This window comes from Fulvia fulva, chromosome 9 (assembly GCF_020509005.1).
Source record: "Fulvia fulva chromosome 9, complete sequence".
NCBI lineage: Eukaryota > Fungi > Ascomycota > Dothideomycetes > Mycosphaerellales > Mycosphaerellaceae > Fulvia > Fulvia fulva.
In genome coordinates, this window is record NC_063020.1 from 2,967,376 (window position 1) to 2,983,026 (window position 15,651).

The window sequence follows — 15,651 nt, forward strand, 5'->3', positions numbered from 1 at the left end:
TTCCCAAAACATCAACAAGCTTTCGCTTCCACCACCACACAAATACCCTCTCTGTTCGACCCCGCTGGTAATGGCTCAGAGCGTGTGGTGGCACAGCGTGCGGGAGCTGGTTCGGCACGACGATCATGGAGTGAAAGCTGTCGTGAGGCCGAGAATGGTTCAGCGTGTGCGGTCGTTCAGTGCGCGGGAGCTCTTGCGGCAGTACCATCGCGGTGATAAAAGTTGTCGTGATTGTCTTTCCCGCAGTATCAAAGACAAAGAAGTCGCTACACCTCCAGGTTGAAGTGAAAGATTGGAATCATGGCCGCTGCTGACGTCTTAGTTGTGAATGGGGTCGAGGGTGACGCCGAGAACAACAGTTTCAGAGGCAGTCCTGACTGGACGATCCCACTATGGCGAGACGGAGAACAGGTCAAGACCGACGCGTCCTTCGAAATTGTCTCCCCAGGAACAGACAAAGTACTCTACAAGTCTTCAGGCGCCTCAGTCGACGATGCGACTGCTGCAATCGCAGCCGCAGAGAAGGCGTTGCCAGCATGGAGCCAGACAAAGCCTGGCTTCGGACGAGACCTGTTGTTGAAGGCGGCGGCAGAGTTGGCACGCCGCCAGGACGATCTGTGGCACTTCTGCCAGACGGAGACTGGATCTACTGAGCCATACTTCGACTTCGACTTCAATTGATGCTCTGGAATCGCTGAAGAGTTGCGCCGGATTGATCTCCTCTGCGAGCGCGCAAGGCCAAGTCCCCAGCATCTTAGCCGAAGATCGAAGCGCTATGGTCATTAGAGAGCCGTATGGAGTAGTCGTGGCTATTGCTCCATGGAACGCTCCATGCATTCTCGGTCTGCGATCATTCCTCGGCCCACTTGCTATGGGCAACACTGTTGTGCTCAAGTGCCCGGAGAAGGCTCCTGGTGTATACTGGACTCTTGCAGACATTTTCCACAAAGCCGGTCTCCCAGCTGGCTGTCTTAACACGATCATTCACAAGCCAGAAGATGGACCCGAGATCACCGAGACCTTGGTCTCATCACCGACTGTTCGCAAGATCAACTTTACAGGCAGCACTGCTGTAGGATCAATCATTGCTAGTCTTGCTGGCAAGCATCTCAAGCCGGTGCTTATGGAACTCGGCGGGAAAGCTCCAGCCATCGTGTGTGAAGATGCCGATTTCGAAAATGCTGCGCTGCAGTGCACTTTGGGAGCATTCCTCTATTCCGGTCAAATCTGCATGGCTACAGAGCGTATCCTGGTGAACGCCAAGGCAACTGACAAATTCCGCCAAATCCTCGCTGGCACGATCGATGCAGTATTCCCAGACAAAAACGGCCTCGTTCTCATTGACCAAGCTCCAGTGGCGCGGAACGCAAAGCTCCTCAAGGATGCTGTCGACAAAGGCGCAAAGGCCATCTATGGCGACATCTCTGACAAGCGAGATCTTGCCACCGCCATGAGGCCTGTCATTCTCGAAGGTGTCAAGGACAGCATGGATCTGTACCATGCTGAGTCCTTCGGACCTACCGTGTCTCTCTTCATTGTTGAGGATGATGAACAAGCTATCAAGATTGCCAACGATACGGACTATGGACTTGCCTCGGCTGTGTTCACTGAGAACTTGCAGCGTGGTCTCCGAATCGCGAGACGCATCGAGACGGGTGCAGTCCACATCAACTCTATGTGTGTCCACGATGAGACGAACTTGCCGCATGGTGGAGCGAAGGAGAGTGGCTTTGGACGCTTCAATGGTGAGGAAGGGCTGCGTGAGTGGACGAGGACCAAGGCGATCGCCTGGAAGAATTAGCGGAAGTCCTTATACAAGTGTGACGTCAGCGAGTGAATCGATAGCGCATCTCGAAATTGATCCTGTTCTTACTACACGACATCGCTCAGGCCATGAGCTTCAGGGGACAGCTGAAGTAGCTTCCGTGAGCTCGGCTGCGATTCTTTCAACGATCGTCTATCCATAATGGCATCTGACGAGGAAGAACGATTGACAACCGAGATCGAGCTACTCGAGTCGATGTACCCGGAGTACATTGAATACAGCAGGAAAGGCCGTGAACTCAGCTATACCGTCGACAGGGCAGGACTCAAATTACGTGTGCCGTACGACTATTTACAGAGTGGACTGCCAGACGTCGTCTCCGCGAGCATTGGCAAGCAGGACGTGCGAGATCAGATAAAGAAAATTGTCTCGGAATGCAGTACTGGCGAAGAGGTCCTCGACTCCATCATCGCGAGCTTCAATGATCTGGTAGAATCTGCTGCCGACGATTTTCATGCAGCGCAAGCTCCAAGCACTGCCAACACCGACACAACAAACGATGCCAAAGCTACTATCATAGTCTGGCTCCATCATCTACTCAACTCCAACAAGCGCAAGCAATGTCTGGCTCCTCCCAATGGAGTCTCCGGTGTCACAAAGCCTGGATACCCCGGTGTACTGATCTACTCCGGCCCTCTCAAAGCTGTGCATGACCAAGTCAACGATTTGAAGCAGCTAAATTGGGCAGCTTTTCAAATCCGGCTGGAGAGCGAGGAAGAGTGGCACTTTCAGCATGGCGCTGGAGTGGTTGAGGTTGAGGCCATGAAGGATCTTGTGGCGGAGGTCGGCGAGGCTAAGAAGGAGGTGTTCTTGGAAGCCATGAGGATGAAGTGAAACCAAGTGTACAGCCCAACGGCGAGGATCCTGTCGAGCTATCGGTTCGTATAAAACTAAATCAAGCTCCGAGCTGGCGCTTCGTGGTCTTGTGCAGTGTGGCTGAGCGGAGTCGACTGTGAACCGTGAGGCATTGCGCTTCGTGCTTTAAGAGTGGATGTCGTCCAGTATGTACTTTTCAAGTCCCACGCGTAACCTTCTCGGTCGCTGCATCGTCATAGAACTCGATGTCCCCATCAGCACCAAGTCGACCCTTCTTCAACTTCTCTCCATGCCTTTTCGCGATATCCTCCATAGTCATGCTCTTGTCCTCAAAGATCCCCAGATGATCACTGATCAAGTGCTGACTCTTGCACTTCGGACAATTGATCACGCAGGTCCCGAAGTGATATGATTGTTTCGATACGGTATGACCCGATCGCTCTAGGCACTTTTTGCAGGTGAACCAGAGCTGGTAGGCGGGCGAGAGGGCTTTGCGCATGGCGATCTCATCGGCCTGGGAGGTGGTGTTCTCGGATGTTTCGGAGGTTGACGTGGGCTCGCGGTTAGTGAGAGGGCGGAATGGTGCGGACGAGTCTGTTGATTGATGTCGGCATCTTTGATGCGCTACTCGTGCTGGTAGAGGCTGTTTCCTCGTCGATGACAAGTTGAAGGCGCGAATCGAGGGTTGTTGCGGTGTCCGGAAGGGAGCGTTGTATGTGTAGAAAGCATGTCCAAATGTGCGCTGGAATGAGCGCAGGCTCATTGTGGTTTTCATGATTGGTATGTGAGTGTAGATGTCACAATTGTTCGTGGCGCATCGAGTTGCAGGAGTTCAAAAAGTTGCGCTGACGTAAGTGACATCTGGGGCAGAGCGCTCAAAATGGACTAGCTCAAACTCAAATGTCATTCACTTCGAGGTCATGTTCGGTCCTCACATGGTAAGACCAAAGCACTACAGAGTCACAGTGGTTGCATTCTCTCTCATCCTAATGACTAAGTCTCTGCGTCAAGAGACAAGTCCCACGGCAGTGACTGCATTCAAGAGCGAGGAACCGGGAAAGCCCAAAAATTTCGTTCGATGGTCCTTTTGCAATTTTTGTGTGCACCAGACCTGAACGAAAACGAGAGTAATGCATGTTGAAGCAACCACAGGTCTGACAGCGTATCTGGAGCAAATAATATCTCCAAACATCCTCTCTGTCTGTCTCAAGTCCCTTGAGACTCCCCGTGAAGCCTGCTGCACCACCACGGCATCCGCGCCAACAAAACTATTACTTACGACGAGTTCAAAATTAAAGGTGAGGTTCTCCCGTAGGGGCTACCGAATCTTTGATTTTGGACGAGGAGGTAAGGTTGATTATGAGATAATAATTCTGCATTAATTTTCGGACAAAGAAGGTAGAGGAGGTAAGAAGTAAGGGGATAGTGACAAGCGCGGGCAAGCGGAGATGGCGCGGGCCGATGCGGGCGCGACTTCTAATTAGCGTTAGCACGCAGGAAACAGACTTCAAGGATAAGCAAGAATCGATAAGGACGTCCGAGGAACAAAAAATAAAGACTAGTGCATCGGCCGCTGGTATGTTATTAGCGCGTTCAGAGGCAACCGCGCGGAGGACAGGTTAAACTTACGGAATCGAACCCGGGGCTAGCCGACTCAAGGGCCCATCTGAGCACATGGCAACGGCTAATTTTACCACTAAACCACCAATGCAAGCGAAGGTAGTACCCCGATGAAGGCAGTCCAATTCATTCTCATTATATATATATATTGTTTATTATGCTGTTGTGGAGCCTGTTAGCCTATATAGCTATACTACCTACTTCTAGTTACAAAGGGGAAACTCGTATTATAGAGTGAAAACCCCCTCTCCTCTCCTATACGTTCTTAACCTTACCTTCTTTCGTGTTTTCCTTATTAAGGGTACACTAGTGTTATAGGCCTGCCCTAATAACTACCCTATCTACACCCCCTTAACCTCCCGCCTCTTCTCTATCTACTCCTCCGTCTCGCTAGCTAGCGCGAACTACTTAAGAAAGCCCTACTATAGTATCTACTATACTATCCGTCTTACGTCTCGCTTGTCCGTTACGATTAACTAGTAGTCGCGTCTTACTACCTTAGCTCTCTACTAGCCTCGTCCTTCTACCTATTACGGGCACCGTAGTATCATATACTCCGGGTTCTATAACGGGTAGTTATACTAGTATACTAGGCTATATACGTCCGGGACTTTCCTTCTATATAGGTAGGCCCTTAACCCGATATGTTCGGACCTAATCTATATCGCGATGCTTACTTCGGCCCTTATTAGGTCACGGTAGAGTAGGTAGTTATGTCTCTAGAAGGGGCGTAAGGCTAGGGGTCCTCGATTTAGTAGGGGATTCTCTTTCTATTCCTATTCCTAAAGGTAGCCCGCTACCTACTCTACGAGGCTTTACGTCTTTACCTTATTACCCTTTTTCCTCCGTGCCTTTTCCTCCTCCTCCTTCCTCTCTAGCCACTCCTAGGTTCGCTTAACGACTTCAAACGTGCGTAGGTCGTCTTGCTTTTAGCTTTAATATGCCCTAAGGCTAGGTAGTCGGTCGTACCTCCTAGCGATCTTCTCCGTAGAGTCCCGAATAGCTTATTATACTAGATAATCCGCCGTCTTCTAAGCGTATTGGATCCTTATTCTCTTAATATAATGTTTAATCAGGGGGGACCCTGTCTCTACCTCCGCTACTCTCGTTAGCGTTGTCTTATAGGCTCCTAGTATCCGTCTGAGGTTCGCGGCCTACGTCCGGTTTAGGGGTCCCTCTATCCGCTTCGGGATCGGTTTGCCTACTCCTCCTGTCCCCTATATCTAGGCCCCGTAGAGCATTGCTAGTTTTACGATCGTCTTATATATAATTCTTGCCTTATTGAACGTAGCTCCCTATATTAACGTTGTGAGTCTAGTTATTGTGGCCTCGTTAACCTAGGCTCTGTTCTAGGCTTTCCTAATCTAGGGGTTCTAGCTAAGCTTAGGGCCTAGCTAGATTCCTAGGACTCGCAATTCGGGAGAGGGCTTCGTTACGCAACCCTAGATATTTACCGTTACTTGTATATTGTAGTGAGTTCTTACCTTGCTAAAGTGGATAAGCTAGTACTTTTCCGGGGCGAAACGGGCGCCGTGTCGACGTGCCTATTCCTCGTATACCTCGTGTCTTTCTGCAAGTAGCCGGCAATTTTCTTCGGTCGTCGTTAACTAGGCTAGGATGTTCGTATCGTTGACGAACCCCGAGGCCGACGTCTATAGTGAGGTGAGTAGTAGGATTAGGTCCGCTATAAAGATTAAGAAGAGGATCGGGGATAGTGTTAAGCCCTAGGGGATCCCGCATTCTGTGTGTACAAGGTTGCCCTCCTTACGCTTCCTAAGGACAATCTACGTTGTTCTCTCCTTAAGGAAGGAGTTTACGAAACTTATCACCTACCGCGGGATTCCTTTTTGCCGTAAGATGTAGAGGAGTCGCTCGTGAGAGACGTTATCGAATGCCCCTGAGATATCGAGAGACAATAGTGATGCAACCCTGTTCCGTCCATAGTGCTAGAGAGTGTGAATCTGTTCGGTAATGAGCTCTATAGCCGTTAGGGTGGATCGTTTGCTCCTACTACCTATCTGTGTCTCTAGGAGTAGGTTGTTGTCCTCGACGAGCTGTGTGATTCTTCTTGCTACGACCTTCTCTAGTATCTTTCCGATTGTGTTTAGGAGTGCGATCGGCCTGTAGGACTTTAGCTTTGTGTAGTCTTCCTTCTGTGGCTTCTTTAGGACGACTGTAAGGGACCGCCTAAATGGCCGTGGGTGTTAGCTTTCCTATAATCTCCTTTATCTCCTCCTCGCCTACTGTCAGTGCATGTCGAGTGGCTCCGGGTAGATCGTTCCCTCTATATCCGTTAGGTCGGCCGTTGACTGTGTCGTAAAGAAGTGGTCGGCGAACGCCTTCGCCTTCCCTTCCGGCGTTGTCTATGTTGTGCCTGTCGTATCCTGGATTGGGGGGAGGTGTGGTGTCCTGTCCCCGTCTCCGGCCCTTGCCCACTTTGCAAGCCGCCACATCTGCTCCGGGTTCTCCATTACGAAACCTACAGTTGCCCTCCAGTCTTGTCGCTTGTCTCGTCGTATTTGGGCCTTCTTTGCCTGACTTGCTTCCTGGTACTCGTCCCACGCTTCTTGGCTTTGCTCCTTCGTCCATTTTCGCCTTGCCCTCCTTGCGTCCTTGACTTTAGCTTAGCACTCTGGGGTCCAGAAGGGCTTCTGGTGCTTCGAGGGCCTTAGTTCTGGTGTGTGTTCCTCGGCCGCCTGCCATATCGTCGTTGTTATCTGTTCTGCCGTGCTATCAAGCTCGGCTTCCGTCTCCCCGATGCCAGTGTTGTTTAGGTGCTGTTTAAGCAGATTCCGGATCTCCTCCTAGGGAGCTTTTTTCCAATTAAGGCGCTTTTCACCCCGAAGCTCCTCTTCTATCCCCGTCGCTATCCTTGTCTGGATGGGGATGTGGTCTGACCCTGCCTCCAGGGCAAGGTTAGGTCTACACTCTACTAGCCTTGTTGCTACGTCCCTCGACAGGAAGCATAGGTCGATAGTACTCGCGCTTGTTCTTGCCTTCCACGTCTCTGTACCCTTTGGGGTTGCGAGCTCCATGTCCCTACTTTCCGTGATCTCTAGGAGCTTGCCACCTAGATATGCGTGAGGGGGGGGGGGGGTGAATTCTAGACCCCACGTTGGGTGGTGGAGGTTGAAGTCGCCTAGGAGGATATGGTTCATGTCCCCTTGGTCGAGTACCTGGTCAAGTCGTGCTAGCGTGCCGAGGTCTCTGCTCGTTCTTCCCTGAGGAGGAGGGTTGTAGACGTTGTGTATCTGGATAGGTCCTTGACTCGTAGTGATTTGGATAGTCGTAATGTCTCCTTGACTCCCTTCCGGGTGCGAGATTACCTTCCAGGCGTCTGTCCGTAATGCATGCTCATTATATAGCTTTTCACACGCTCTTTGAAGCGAAATGCTCAAGCAATGAAGTTCGGTATTGACGATCACATCTCTCGCAACTCAGAAAACGAGTAAGATAGAGACTGAAGTTGCGTCGAGATATTCGGGTTGGAAAGGTGTGGATTCATCGCGATACTCGAGCTGCGCTCTCAAGACAAACGTGCTATACTATGCGCCCAAGTCATGTATCCTCTAGTGCTAGTCCTGTTATCGCTTCGAGTCCCTCGTCGTTTCATAGGCGCTCTGTCTCATTATCCGCGTAGCTCCCTTCACTCAGCTGTCCGGATCATCGCCTTATTCACGAATGCGACCACGTCGTCCACACCCTTGGGCTTGTTCAACCAGTGGCCCCCATCTTCACAGTCGCACCATGTCACTTGCGCTCCCATATCTCTCAGCTTGTCTCTCAGGTCCTGGCCGTAGCTGATGTTGATGACATCGTCGTCCTTGGTATGGCACAAGGAAACTGGTGTCGAGAGTGCTGTTGCGTTCGCTTTTGCTCGTAGCTTGTCTTCTTGCAGTATCCAACTGTTGAGGCCGAGGAATCCAGCAAGGCGATGCTCTTGTGTAAGCAGTGCTTGGATTCCGATGGCACAGCCTTGGCTGATGACGGCGAGAAAGAGGTTGTCGTAGCCAATAAGTGTCGCCTCTTCGTTTATGATATCGTGAAGCCTTGATACCTGCTTCGAGAGGTCTTGAGACTCTTGTCGCTCGTGTGGTTGTTCTGTCGTCCACATATCGAACCACTGTGACATCAGATCGCCCCCGAAGCGAGCTGAGACGGTCTCTGGTGCCGTGGGGAATACCCACTTTACGTTCTCGTAGGTCTCCGGAAATGTCTTATCATCGGTGCCCTGACTCTCGAAAATGTCGGATGCAAGCTCTGTTGCATTGCTGTCACGGCCATGGAGGAAGATGACCATGTGTGTGTGGCGCTTCGTGCTTTGTTGTACTACCGTGCTGGAGGCCATGGTCGTCGGTATTGGAGGGCGCTTTGTACTTGTTGTGAAGCTTGTTATGGAGTGGTATTGTGCTCGCAATGTATCGCGCACTTTGTAGACTTGTGTGCGCTTTGTTGTTGAGGTATTGATTTTGGTGAAGATCGGAGAAAGATCAGTGGGGAATTTGCAAACGACGCATGCACAGAAATACTTCTGCTCTGTCCTCAGATGGCGTGGACAGAACTAAGCTTCGATCACGAGTTGATCGAGAGGCACGTGTGTTGCGAGAAAAATTCTCGAGCTCTTGTGGTCAGACTTCAGGATTTCTCGATCACTTTAACCTTTGGACACAATCGCGAGTTGCCTCGCCTCCGAAGCGTGTCAGGTCGTCCGCGGTGATGGGCCGTGGGAGAGCTGGTCGATGTTTGCGTAGCTGCTGGAGATGCTCGCGTAGGTGATATGGACATTATGCGCGGCCACTGCGAAGGACATCCAGACCACACGAAAGTTCGCAGCTTCCACTGGTCGACTTTCGCTCTTTCAATGTGCTTGTGTTTCCGTGATATCGAGTCGGAAGTGAAGTTGATCCTTCCTTCAAGTTCATGTCGCGTCCTTTCCAGATATTGAGAAATGCGATCGCCTTAGTGCAGAAGGCGGGCAAGAGTACCTCATGGCTGCAAGATCGTTCTAAGGAGTCGTAGGTCGATCTGAGTGCAGAACGACGTTGCTATGGTGGTAGTTGAATCGATAGAAAGAGCGTCTGTCAGTCGCATCCTGTGTCATCTCGCGTGCGCTATGTGATGCGGTTGAGTTGGTCCAGCATTACTCATCACAAGCGCAGCATCTCTTGGTCTAGATTGTCTTTTGATTATTTCAGCGCAGTGATAAGTATATGGACTAGTAGTGCAGCGACCGCAACAATGCCGTCAGTTGATTCGAGTCTTGTGGCGATACCGGTATTGACAGAGTCGACAGATCATCTCCACCAAGCACTCCTCGCCGTGCTCGCGCCGGCTCGGAGCTTGATGTAGTTTTATACGAACGGATAGCTCGACAGGATCCTCGCCATTGGGCTATACACTTGGTGTCGCCGTCCCGGCGTGGGACGATCCATAAGGTTGACTTAGGTAACTGCTGTGTTGTCGAGACTGTGCGCTGAACATGTCAATTCTTATATTTACGACGACCACGGTGGCCGCGGCTACTACGTGGCACCAGTGCGCTGGGGCGTTCTGCCTCAGACGGCGCGTTTCTTCTCGCTTGCTGTCTTCGTTGGTCGTTCCCGGGTCGCTGTGCGACACGTTCGGCGTGCCATCCAACAATGGTATGCTCGAACGCAGCTCTTGGTCAGTGTAGCAATGTCAAGTCTGCTAATTCTGTCTGCCTAGGCGAGTCAACAATTCCCACGAAACGTGGAATTGTCAGGCCTGGGTCGTTGAGGTCGTTTTAATGTTGTGGCGTCGCGGCTTTCTGCGCTTGCGTTGGCGCAGCGTTCGTCACTTGCAGCGACTACGCCAGCACCAGCAGTGGTTGTGAGTCTCTTTTCTCTCTGTCCCTTGTGGATGACCAACAGTGCGTCGCCTTGTTCTACCTCGCGGTAGCATTTGCTGTCCGGGTTGGAATTCCGAGGATGCTGGCTTTGGCGAGCGATCTTGGAATCCAACGTTCGGTAGCACCGGCCCTGTCGTTCTGCAATGGGATGAGTCCGAATCGATCTCTGTACACTGCTCTCCAAGCTGTGAAACAGCGCCAAGAGAACAAGGTGCTAGCAGGAAGGCTCCTCGTTCGCGGCAGGCGAGCTCGAGAGCGGGAAAGATGGCTTGAACGTGGACACTGTGAAGCACAAACTACCTGTATTGACGATGAGCCATCCGAGATCAGAAATTGGAAGCCGTTTCACCTGGCATGAGGCATTGTATAACTCGTGGCCATCGCCTTCCCACCACAAAATGCGATCCCAATACCATCATCCGACTGAACACACGCAGGATTACTCGTCGGTTCCATCTGCGCCAGACCGTGGTATCAAAATCGAGGGTACGCTTCGATCTGCCTTGGCGACCATCGCACGAGGGCATGGCAAGCTGCAGTGAGACCATGATCTTCCAGGCTTCGTGCTGAGCGATTGTTCGCCTGGGTTCAGCGTGTCGTTAGAACAAACGTAGCGTGCGACTCGACAGAGCCTTTTGGAGTCGGGGTCGATCGCGTCCTGGTCAAAGCAACATGAAGCGAAGCCAAGAGTCACAGACAAGTTGATCAGCGAACAGCAAGCCGGGTAGACTCGTATCAGCGTTGCGTCGAGCAGAGAGGTGTGCTTCGATTGAGCGGCTGCACTCTGTGCTTGACGATGCTTGGTGAATAGCACGGTTGGTGTCGAGAACTTGGTCGCCGTGTGGCTCACGTGGCCCGTGGGACATGGGCTCCTCCGCGGAATCCCTGCTTGTGAGATTGGCAGGCAACAACATGGAGTCCCCAGAAGGACAACTTTCTGCCATGAACATCACCAACCGATTTCTTGCGCGGGTGGAGCACTGTACGAGCTCGCCGAATGACCATTGACGCGCAACAAAGGACCGACGTAACACGAAACTCCTGCACGGCAGCTCCTGCCAAGCTGACGACGACCGCAACCTCATCGCCAGGCTCCCCCGAACTTTCCGGACAGCTGCGTTACTGGTTACTGCCACGCGCAACGTGCTTCGACCTGCGTGTGGACCTCCATAGAGCGCATCACGATCTCAGGAGCCTGGACGAGGATACCGCGCGCGAGACAGCATCAACATGCGGCTGCAACAGCTGCCTGCGTCATTGGTGTTAGCATTGCTAACATCAATGTCCCAGGCTTTCTACCTCCCTGGCATAACTCCGACTACCTACAAACCTAACGACCTCGTTCCGCTCACCGTCAATCACCTCACGCCCTCACAGTCGCAACGCGACACACAAGTGAGATCCGCTTTCTCTTTCGACTACTACCACAGCAACTTCCATTTCTGCAAACCTGAGGGAGACATTCAGCATGCCTCCGAATCGCTCGGAAGCATCCTCTTTGGAGACAGGATACAGAGCTCGCCGTTTCAGCTTCAGATGGCCAAGAATGAGACGTGCAAGGCCGTATGCAACGAGGTCGAGTTTGAACCTAGAGATGCCAAATTTGTCAACAGGAGGATATGGCAGAACTACATTGTCAACTGGCTAGTCGATGGCTTGCCCGCAGCACAGGCGTATCTGGATCCTACGAGTGGTACAGAGTATTACCAGCCCGGTTTCTTGCTCGGAAAGGTCGAGAATGAGCTGCCTCAGCTGCACAACCATTACGATATCTACGTCGATTACCACGAAGTTCGCAAGAGCCAGTACCGCGTGGTGGGCATCTTGGTCGAGCCAAGATCGCGCGCGAACTCAAAGAGAACTGGAATAGGCAAAGACATGACAGCAGAGTGTGGAGACGATGGACCAGTGCTGACACTGTCGGAGAAAGATCGAACAAAGGTTACATGGACATACAGCGTCTACTGGAGGCCGTCGGCAACTTCATTCGCAACCAGATGGGACAAATACTTGCACGTCTTCGATCCGAAGATTCATTGGTTCTCCTTGATCAACAGCGCCGTGATCGTCATGTTCCTCATTGGCATGGTCAGCACTGTCTTGATGAGGACTCTTAGGAAGGACATCGCACGATACAACCGCTTGGATCAAATCAACATGGATGATTTGAACGGCAACAGTGTCGAAGATGGCATCCAGGAGGACAGTGGCTGGAAGCTGGTACATGGAGATGTTTTCCGACCACCAAAGCACTCCCTGGCTTTGGCTGTGCTCGTGGGCAACGGTGCGCAGCTATTCATCATGGCTGGTTTCACCATCGCGTTTGCAGTGGTTGGATTCCTATCACCAAGCAATCGCGGTAGTCTCGCGACAGTGATGATTCTGCTCTACACTGTTTTTGGCTGCGTAGGTGGATACGCCAGCTCACGCGTCTACAAGTCGTTCGGTGGCACAAAGTGGAAGCAGCTGTTCGTGTTCACACCATCTGCTGTGCCAGCAATCGTGTTCGCAACATTCTTCCTGCTGAACTTGTTCGTTTGGGCAAGGCAGTCCTCCGGCGCAGTACCTTTCACAACAATGCTGGTCATCCTGGGTATCTGGTTCATCATTTCGGTTCCATCGTCGGTAGCAGGATCATGGTTCGGTTTCAGTCAGCCTATGGCAGATCCGCCTGTAAGGACAAACCAGATCCCACGCCAGATTCCTCCATCACAAGGCTACCTCCGACTGGTGCCCAGCATGCTCCTGGTTGGCGTGCTGCCTTTCGGCGCAATCTTCGTTGAGTTATACTTCATCATGAACTCGCTCTGGAGCAACAGGATCTACTACATGTTTGGTTTCCTCTTCCTCAGCTTCGGTCTGTTGGTGGTCACCTCCGCCGCTGTTACGATCCTGATGATATACTTCCTTCTCTGCGCGGAGAACTACCACTGGCAGTGGAGAGCGTTCGCTAGCAGCGGAGCAAGTGCTGGCTACGTCTTCGCATACAGCTTACTTTATTGGGCACGTATGTTGAGCTTCAGCAGCCTTACTGGAGGACTGCTTTACATGGGCTACTCAATATTGCTGAGCTTCCTGTGGTTCTTACTAAGCGGTGAGTCCGATGCCAAAGCCGGGATACGCTCAAATGCTGACATACTTTCTAGGTTCGATCGGTTTCTTCGCTTGTTGGATCTTTGTGAACAGGATCTACGCCTCCATCAAGATCGATTAGGTCAATGCTCATGTAGCGAACCGTACTCTGCATGCAGCCATACAAAATTGCGTAATGTGACGCAGGAACTTGGACAAAGCAGGTGGTCGCCTTGTCCGAGCTTCCGCGTCTCTCTTGATCGTAACAATAGCAATATCGCAGCGCAGCGACTGCTTGCGAGGTAGAAGCGTTCGAAGATGCGCATCGCCTCGGCAAGATCTCCTCTGTCCAAGGTGCTCGAAGCAGTAGGCGCTCGTTACGTTCGCCATGACCTTTGGAGTGCGGCTGCCTCGAGCTCGACTACACCAGTCGACGAAGCAATGGTGAGGGCATTGCAGGTTTCAAAGATATCGTGCAATCCGAACTCAAGGCTGGCCATAACGTAGTCGCGCTCCTGCATAGCTGCTCTGGTTTCGTCGGCACGGCCGCTGTCAAGAATCTGGGAGAGGCTCGAACCCCAGGCGTAATTCACATTATACACCTGCTTTCTTAGCTTCCGCCATCCGATGCATCATCTTGCGACTAGCGAACCGTGCCCGAGCTCACCATTTACGATGTTAATGATGCGTTAGAATGTGTTAGGGGCCCTATGACTTTCTACTCAGATCTGGCCCAGTCAATTGCAGACGAAGCATCCAAGGATCTGCTACCGAAGACGGCGACTACAAGCCATGAAGCTGTTGCACTGGACTAACACAGTATCCTGTCGACGTATGTGGTCTGTGAGCTGGATATAGCCGTCCCGCCACAGTTCTCGGAGCTGATGATCTCGCACAATCGGATCCCACACGAGGTGTTGAGGCTTCGCACTGGGCACAGTCCTTTCTTGAACATGCCAGAGAGGGTTGCAACTATCGTCAAGCGAGCCGCTGGGGAAAGGGTTGACATGGAAGGCATGGTGGTCGATGGAAGGATATCTTCTGATAGGTTTCCTACCCAGGTCGACGGGAATGACTCCGATAGTCCTGGAAAACTCTAGACTGATCAATCTGACTTCTTGCTGCTGAAGACACCATGTTAGATTGATATGGCACCATCAGATGGATCTCCATGAAGCGACTGTGATTGCCGACCCCTCATGCGCAATGACGTCTACATGAACGCATCGATCTTGTAATCTTGTACATCTTGTACGCATCAACAAAACGTAACGATCTTCTCACTTGAATCAGACACATTGAACCGATCCTCACAACTCGACAAATCCATTCCTGGTAAGTCAATCATCTATCATGTCGACAGTCGCTTTGAGAAGATCAGCTGTATCCTGCTCCAGACGAGCAATCCACTCAGCTTTTTCCACCTCACACACTCCCCGATCTCGGGCATTGGCAGCAGCGTGGGAAAACATCACGAGCATTTAGAGACATTCAACTAATTCATGAACGTACAGACGACTTACCCCACCCCGAACCATCACAAACACAACCGCAAAGATGTCTTTCTCCAACACCGACACCGGCAGCAAGACCGCCGACCCATACACCGCAAAGAACATCCAAGAGCCATCGCTGAAGGAGAAGGTCGACGACTTCGTCCAGTTCGTCAACAAGGCCAAATTCTGCATGCTCACAACCAAGACTTCCGACGGTCTCCTCGCAAGCAGATGCATGGCAGTCGCCGCCAAGGAGGGCAACGGCGTCGACCTCATCTACCACACCAACACCGAGTCAGGCAAGACGGACGACCTCGAGAACAGCCCCGATGTCAACGTCGCCTTCCTCGACTCTGCCGGCGAGTGGGCGTCAGTCTCTGGCCGTGCCACTATCGAGACCGACCGTGCTAAGGTCCGCGAGTACTACTCTCCTGCGCTGAAGGCGTGGTTGGGTGACCTTGGTGATGGCAAGCATGACGGTGGACCAGAGGACCCTCGTGTTGGGTTGATCAAGGTGCAGGCTAAGACGATTCAGTATGCTGTCAGCCGCAAGAATATTGTGACGAGCACTATTGAGGTGGCGAAGGGGGTGATTACGGGCGAGTCGCCACAGGTGAACAAGTTGAGGCATCTGAGCGAGGAGGAGATCCAGCAGTGTAGGTCTTTACATGCGGTGAAGAGTCGTTTGTGATTACTGACAGGCTTGTAGGGCGATCTTCGGCATAGATGCTTGTATAAACAGAAATACGATGGGTCAACGGTACTGAGGATCCAGCATGAGATTATGTGACAAGACTTCGAGCTTCTTGATTGTAGAGGTAGATTTCGACAGATGAGCTCGAATTATGAGCACTTTCCATGGCACTTTGACAACTTTCACGCTATGTGCATCGACCTTCTCTGTGTTGAGAGGCCCGTCGAAATTTGCATAGAAGGAGAGATAGAAGGAATAT

At 51.8% G+C, this 15,651-nt stretch overlaps 6 protein-coding genes across 6 annotated transcripts; 4 read left to right on the plus strand and 2 right to left on the minus strand.

Annotated features, from left to right (window-relative positions):
- Window positions 1–300: 300 nt before the first annotated feature.
- CLAFUR5_09445 (Salicylaldehyde dehydrogenase) lies at window positions 301–1,801 on the plus strand (the record flags this gene model as incomplete). The annotated part of the gene is given in 2 exon segments (XM_047908593.1): window positions 301–617; window positions 634–1,801. The coding sequence occupies 2 exon segments, from the start codon at window positions 301–303 to the stop codon at window positions 1,799–1,801; spliced, it is 1,485 nt and encodes a 494-aa protein (XP_047766499.1).
- Window positions 1,802–1,966: 165 nt separating this feature from the next.
- On the plus strand, window positions 1,967–2,659 carry CLAFUR5_09446 (uncharacterized protein; the record flags this gene model as incomplete). Its single annotated transcript, XM_047908594.1, has 1 exon — window positions 1,967–2,659. The coding sequence occupies one exon, from the start codon at window positions 1,967–1,969 to the stop codon at window positions 2,657–2,659; it is 693 nt and encodes a 230-aa protein (XP_047766333.1).
- Window positions 2,660–2,837: 178 nt separating this feature from the next.
- On the minus strand, window positions 2,838–3,416 carry CLAFUR5_09447 (uncharacterized protein; the record flags this gene model as incomplete). Its single annotated transcript, XM_047908595.1, has 1 exon — window positions 2,838–3,416. One exon carries the CDS (start codon window positions 3,414–3,416, stop codon window positions 2,838–2,840), a length of 579 nt encoding a protein of 192 aa, XP_047766321.1.
- Window positions 3,417–7,907: 4,491 nt separating this feature from the next.
- CLAFUR5_09448 (Acyl-protein thioesterase 1) lies at window positions 7,908–8,609 on the minus strand (the record flags this gene model as incomplete). Its single annotated transcript, XM_047908596.1, has 1 exon — window positions 7,908–8,609. The coding sequence occupies one exon, from the start codon at window positions 8,607–8,609 to the stop codon at window positions 7,908–7,910; it is 702 nt and encodes a 233-aa protein (XP_047766609.1).
- A 2,751-nt stretch (window positions 8,610–11,360) lies between these two features.
- Window positions 11,361–13,344, plus strand: CLAFUR5_09449 (Transmembrane 9 superfamily member 1; the record flags this gene model as incomplete). Its single annotated transcript, XM_047908597.1, has 2 exons — window positions 11,361–13,224; window positions 13,277–13,344. The coding sequence occupies 2 exons, from the start codon at window positions 11,361–11,363 to the stop codon at window positions 13,342–13,344; spliced, it is 1,932 nt and encodes a 643-aa protein (XP_047766608.1).
- Window positions 13,345–14,759: 1,415 nt separating this feature from the next.
- Window positions 14,760–15,424, plus strand: CLAFUR5_09450 (uncharacterized protein; the record flags this gene model as incomplete). The annotated part of the gene is made up of 2 exons (XM_047908598.1): window positions 14,760–15,354; window positions 15,408–15,424. 2 exons carry the CDS (start codon window positions 14,760–14,762, stop codon window positions 15,422–15,424), a joined length of 612 nt encoding a protein of 203 aa, XP_047766610.1.
- Between the last annotated feature and the right edge of the window lie 227 nt (window positions 15,425–15,651).